The sequence below is a fragment of the Halyomorpha halys genome, unplaced genomic scaffold (genome assembly GCF_000696795.3).
Source record: "Halyomorpha halys isolate HHAL.00 unplaced genomic scaffold, Hhal_1.1 Scaffold169.1, whole genome shotgun sequence".
NCBI classification, from domain to species: Eukaryota; Metazoa; Arthropoda; class Insecta; order Hemiptera; family Pentatomidae; genus Halyomorpha; species Halyomorpha halys.
In genome coordinates this window covers 529,424-536,390 of record NW_027104700.1, presented here as the reverse complement: position 1 = coordinate 536,390, position 6,967 = coordinate 529,424, and the positions used below count along the sequence as shown (strand labels likewise).

At 29.7% G+C, this 6,967-nt stretch overlaps 1 protein-coding gene across 1 annotated transcript in view; it reads right to left on the bottom strand.

Moving 5' to 3' along the window:
• The window catches only part of Brms1 (breast cancer metastasis-suppressor 1-like protein), a 10,081-nt gene extending 3,133 nt beyond the window's left edge, over nucleotides 1-6,948 (bottom strand). The window contains exons 1-2 of the mRNA XM_014417797.3: nucleotides 6,412-6,948; nucleotides 6,036-6,126 (exon numbers count right to left, since the gene is read on the bottom strand). Coding sequence (XP_014273283.1) covers nucleotides 6,036-6,126; nucleotides 6,412-6,538 — 218 coding nt within the window. The 5' untranslated portion in view covers nucleotides 6,539-6,948. The remainder of the gene's footprint in view (nucleotides 1-6,035; nucleotides 6,127-6,411) is intronic.
• Between the last annotated feature and the right edge of the window lie 19 nt (nucleotides 6,949-6,967).

Sequence of the window (6,967 nt, the reverse complement as noted above, 5' to 3'; positions counted from 1 at the left end):
ATAATATACACAATCAGATAGATATATAATATCCACACAGTAAGTAAAATTATTTATAATAACAATCAAAGACAATAAAAATATAGTACCTTACTAATTCTATTTAATTTTTTTTTTTATCAATGAGGTCATGAAAACTGAAATGAAGACAGTTTTTAAAGAAATGACCTAGAAATAAGAAACTGCTAAGTAGTCATTTTACAAATAAAATTAATTTTTTTTTTTTATGTTAACAAATATGGCAGGGTAAGTTACAATTATTACTTGTAACTAGTCAAACTTTCTATAATAAAAATAAAAATATGTAATTAAATAAGTTTTTAAATAGAGGATTCAATTTTAAATATTAAAAAAAAAAAATTAGAGGCACTGAAAATCTTTCATTTTTTTTTTTTTTTTACGTTATGACAAAAAATTCTTAATTACAAAGAAAAGATTGACCATATTATAAAATAAAAATATATTAAAAATAATTTAAAACCTAAACTAAAATATAACATTTACAAAATCTTGAAGAATCATTATTGGTGAAAAAAGTTAAAGGTAATAGGAATTACTTTCCATAAAGCAAAGAGTATCCTTAGGAATGTACTTACACATATTTCAACATAATGCTCCAAAATCCCTTGATTTTTTTAATGTCAAAAAATTAATAAAAACGAAGTTTCCTTTTTTCCATACCATTATTAGGTTATGCTCATGAGGTATAAATAATAGTTTATTATTTATATATCTTTTCAACAATACATTAAAAGACAAACTTTTTCTCTTCATTTATGTCCCTCTTAGAAGGTAGAAGTAATATAAAAACATTTCCCATTTCTTTTTTGTATTTTAAATCAATAATCATGAATGAAACACTATAGTAGCCTGCGTGAAATAGGATGGGTGGGTGTTTTGACATATTGCTGAACTTAGTCCGAACAAACTGAAAACTCAGTACTTAAATCACCAGTAGGCATCATTACATACATAATGGATACAGCAAATGGCAACATCTTTTTAGATCTGTACAGCTCTTAGTGTATGCGGATGATATAGATATCATAGGATGTTCCTTCCAGGCTGTATCAGATGTTTTTCCTTGCTCTGGTGGTCCTGCGAGAAGACTTGGCTTGGAAGTCAATGCTGAAAAAACAAAATATATGGTTACCGGAGAGGGGTCTAGGCCTGGAGAGGAGGTGACCTTCGAGGAATACCAATTCAAGAAGATTAAGGTTTTTGTATATCTTGGCTCATTGGTAAATCAAGACAACGCACCTGAACAAGAGATTCGGCATAAGATCATAGCAACAAATCAGTGCTATTTTTCTATGGAAAGGCAGTTCTGGAGAAGAAAATCGAAGCTTTGTCTTTATAAGACGATAGTGCGCCCAATCTTGCTGGATGGGTATGAGACTTGGACTACCTCGCGGACTTGTGAACAGGAACTCCTAGTCTTTGAAAGAAGAATCCTCAGACATATACATGGTGGTGTTCTCATTGGAGGAGATTGGAAAAGGAGGAAAAACCAGGAGCTATACACCATGTTTAAGGAGTCCAATATAGTTCGAGTGATGAAAATTGCAAGACTGAGGTGGGCAAGACATGTTGTTAGCATGGCAGTGAAGATCCACCAAGACTGATGGAGCCACTCCATGGTACCAGGAGAAGAGGAAGATCAAAGCTGCATTGGGCTGATGGTGTTGCTACTGATACAAAAAATATGCTGGGACTTCGGAACTAGATGGTGGCTGGAAGGGACCAAGACAATTGCCGGAAGCTGTTGGTGGAGGAGACCAGGATTCGACACCAGATTGTAGAGCCACGCTAATAGTAGTTGGCATCGTTAACTGTATGTGGTTGCCTACTACAGGTAAAGGAGTCCAAACCTTTCGTTAGAGAATAGTAAGCTAGTTTACGGAGAGATAGAGAGAGAAAGTGAAAGTGAATTGGCAACACTGCAGGATCCACCGTATTTCATATTGGCTACTTTAGAGAATGTAAACATACTTCACATCTACCCCTCTCCCATTTTTAACCTAAATATGACATTCAGAGGGCTGATGTTTATTTCAACATAATCACTAAGAAACCTTGGAATATTAGAAATAAGATTTCACTAAAACTAATTTTAAACATAAAATTAATTTATGAAATCGTCAACACATGCTCTTACTGATGAACATGAAGCACAAACTGTTCATACATTTAAAACTGGTAATCAAATATAAATATACTAATGGAAAATTACGTACTTCAAGAGATTAACTTGACTTTTATCATGTAAAAAAAAATAATACATACTTTGTCAATTTTTTCCCATCTTTAAATACTATAATTTTAAAATAAAGAATAATTTATAAATAGGTCTAAGCATATAATGAATTAATATGATCACACAGAAATTGGTACTTGAAAGTAAATAGAGAATTTTACGAGCTTGTTACCATGATATCGATTTTTTTTTGTGAGTTTATATCATAAATGTTGCCGTTAAATGAGGAGAGATTATACCAGGTTTTGAGAATATTTTTAAGCCATTTCTTTATCTACCAACATATTAAAATAAATTTAGTGCAGAAATATAGATAAACATTTAAGCTTTCTATTTTGAAACAAGATTAAAATTTATAAGGAGTAAGCAGTGGAATTTCTTTTCTTTTTGCACAATCTCACCCAATCGAGTGGGGTAAGATTGTGCCCTATCTTATTATTTGTCATGAATTATTTTATGAAGACAGCAAATATCCTTTTATTGTCTTAAGTGAGTGAGAACTGTTTTAGTATAATTTGAAAATACAGACAATGCAACCACAAAAGGATGGAAACTGACTGTAAACATTGAAATATTATTGCCACCATGTTTAAGTAATGAATTTTAAAAAAATAACATTTCCCTTATTCCTCAAGTTTTATCAATTTACTTTAAGTATATTTGTGATAGAAAGTCGTATAAAACAAATCTAGACCTTTAAGAAGAAAAAAAGGCCTATAAATAAAAGAATTATTCATCACTGGGAAAGTTAAAGTTAAGTTAATTTTTGGTTTTCTCAAAAATAGTTAGTTATTCATATTCATTACTTAAACCTGGTGGTGAAGATACAGATATATACATATATCCATACTAAATCAGCACAAAACTCGACCAACTTACTCTGGTTAGAATAGTGTTGTAGCCTGTAAGATGACCACTCTTGTATGTCAGAAATTAGGAAAAATCTCAACCCCCCTACTATGGTTAGAATAGGTTGACCCCTCCCGTGGGTCAGAAATGACCAAGAAGAGGGAAAATGAGGGGGAGGGGAAGGATACAGAACATATTATGATAACTAAAAGTATACTTGAATCTCCTCTATTACCATAGTCAGTATTCAACCTATTTATTTATATCAGGATAAGCTCTAATAAAGCCCAGCAAAGTGGGGCAAAATGTTGGTTATTATTAAATAGTATTATTGACCGCCACCCGGACTATCTTCTGACAATAATACTCTTTTTCTTTGAGTAGTGTTTATATTTCATAATGTTTCAAGGTTAGGTATGGGAAAGAATGAAACAACATGAGATAAGTATCGCATGGCAATGCGGAAGTTGACCTTAGAATGAAGTTTGACCTTGCCTTTTTTTTTTATTTATGCGCTATCTCAATAACATTTTTGGCCTTTATAACACAGGGCCCAACTTGAATGAAACAACATGTGATAAGTATCTCATGGCAAACGGAGTGCTGTGGAAATTTAGAATGAAGTTTGATCCATGTCCAATTTGTGGGCTATCTAAAAAAAAAATTCATTTTCAGGCTTTAAAACAAAGACCTCAACTTATGTTCTACAGGAATGAACTTGTTTATTGATCTTGTCAAAATCTTTAAAACCCAATATGCAGACACAACTGTTCTCTCTCCGAGTTTCGAAATATCTCACTTTTTGATAGCTTTGAATACAGTTCTAGAAATAATTTAATAATCGAAATTGAGATTGTCACTTCCGCACGAAATTTCATTTTTTTTTTTTATACCTCATCCGTCAAAATCCATCTCTCCTGAGAGAAAGAAATGGGATTGTTACTACCTTATTATAAATATGCAAGATTGTCAGAGAAAACAGTCAAGTATAAAAATTTATAACATTTGAATAGAAAGAAATCAGTACAAATGATCTTTTAGAGCAAATTAACTAATCAGGCCTTTGAGATCCTAAAATTACTTTGGGACTTGAATATTCTAGAATAAAATCATGAATATTTGAAAATTATAATATCTATGACATAATAAAACCAGTCTTTATAGCATTGATTCCATGATAGGAAGATATTAAAACACAGATAAGATATTAATACACAATTATAAGTATTAACTAATATTAAACAGTATAAACAACAAGCGTATCAAGTGATAATATAGTTTTTTTTAACCTTAAATAATTGGAAAAATTAAACATACATTATTTATTACTGAAAAAATGCCATCTAACCTGATATTGAATGACAGTTTCAATAGCACAACTTATATAGGTTTAAATTAACGAACTTCTTATTTTTGTTTATAAAGAATACCATTTCTTACATCACAGGCTGGTAAACTAAAGAATAGTAACCTCTAATCTTTAGTTTCACTTCTAAAGCTTATTACATAACTTAAATTTGTTAAAATAATATTTCAATATTCTTAACAAACAATTAAGAACAAAGATTTACACTGACAGACCGTTTTTGTAAGAAAAATAACCTAGTAAATCTATTTATTTCTGTGGTACAAATCTGGGTTGTTATTAAAAAATCGATATTATCTGCCTAAAGAAATAGGAAGATATAAAAGAATATTTCAATATTCTTAACAAACAACAACGATTTACATTGTCACTGGTTTCTAAAGAAAAATAATGCAAGTCTATTATGTCTGTGAAACACACTAGGGTGGTCATTATAACAATTAAAAAAAAAAATCATAAGACATAGATGAAAGTAGACATTCAATAAAACTATATTACAATGTTACTTTTTGTTTCTTCAATGCTTACTTAAAAAAAAAATTTACATATTTCAGAGAAGAATTATATAATTGAAATATAGAGCGGTGCATTTAAATGGTATCAAGAATCTAAAGTTCAAAAACAAATATTATAATTTAAACTATACAATAAAACAGAAAATTTACAGGAGAAATAGGTTAGTGACGAGAGTCAAATGCAACAATACTAATGACAACTACAACTAACTTTTGACGTATTGAACAGTGATGATTGTTGACCGAAAAAGAAGTTAATAAACCTTTTATCTCGACCAGAAGATCTATTGTTAATAATAAAGCTAATTTCAATAGAAGATTAATATGGACAATAAATTAATTGCTATCCATATATTTTCTTTATAGACCCAAAAATTTGTAATAATAGTAATTTAAATTTGTAAAATTCACAACAGCAGTCGGCAAAACTGCTTAATTTTCAAGCAAATTAACCGTATATAAACAAAGATATAAGAAAATATAAAATAAAGAAACTGCTTTTTAGTTTTAATTAAAAATTACATTCTATTTTAAATTTGAATAATATCAAAGTTATATTTAATTTCCAGCAAAGGATTTTATAGATATAAGTAAAGATTTATTTTTTACTCTGAAAAATTTATAATCGATATTCAATTAAATAACTTTGTTTATTTCTCAACTTATATTTTATTTCACAAAGAAGTGTCATACTCTGCTATATTACAAGCCATTCACATATAATCCTACTAAATTATTATTAAAAAAAATTCATAATATTAACAATTTGGTTTAAAAAACAAAAAATCTTGGTGGCAGAAGAAAATGGAGCAGTCTTTGTAACTAATTCCAAATACAAGACCTACTATTTATAGACTTTGAATATAAGCAGATCAGCATATTATATTTTCAAGCAAATCAGTATTTTATATTTTCGAGCAGATCTTAGATTGAAATGAAATAAATAGTTATGAGTATGGGTTATAAGTATGGCCATTGAAACTAACTCCATAACAATACAACATAAGCAATATTTGCATTATAAAAGAAACTGTGATTTTTCACTTACTGTTCTCTTAACACTGTAAATTGCCGTTCCATTTCAGCCAAGTTCTCAATGCACTCATTTCTTCTACGTTCACATTCTTCACCATCCAATTCTTAAACAATAAAGAAAGAAGTGGACAAAATACTTTTAAATCAAAAATTTTAACAAAGAACAAAATTAGATCTCACAAATACTTCAAAACAAAGGACATACACTAATACAAATATCTTTGAACCAATGTTTGCCATAAAACAATAATGTAATAGTTTACAAGTGAAATAATAAAATAGACTAACATTTACTTAATATTAGTAATGAAATATTGGATTCCCCCAAAATGTACTTTAAAAACATGTAAACAACTACACGTGCGCTACTTAACTATTTTGGTTGTTACCTGAGCTATCATCTGTATCAGAACCATCACTTGTGTCAGAGGTTGAACTTGACTTGTCGGATTCACCTGACTCATGTTCCATTTCGTCTCCATCTGTATCCTCCCTTTCATCCTTAAGGCTGGCCATTATAATTAAAATACATTTATAAGTTCAAAAATCACTCCCAAAAAAAACATAAGAACGCAGTGCAAAAATTCCATATGAAATAAATAGACCCAATTTATGTTCCATTGCTTACAAAAATGAATTAATCAATCATATATATTTCGCAAACTCGAAGTTACAATATAAATAGCCGTAATACGAATAATTAAATAAGAACATTATTTAGGACTTTGGAACTAGACCGGCTAACCTAAACACAGCGTCCATAAACGTAAACAATACGACTTCGGCCTCATCTTGCAGAGCTGAGGCCAACAAATTTTAATATAAAATAAGTATTACTTTGACTGCATTTAGTCCTTTTTAGCATTATCACAACCGTAATTTTTTCACTGAAAGATTAGAAACAACTTATTAAATGGCGTTGTTACCACAGCACTAGAGGAGGTA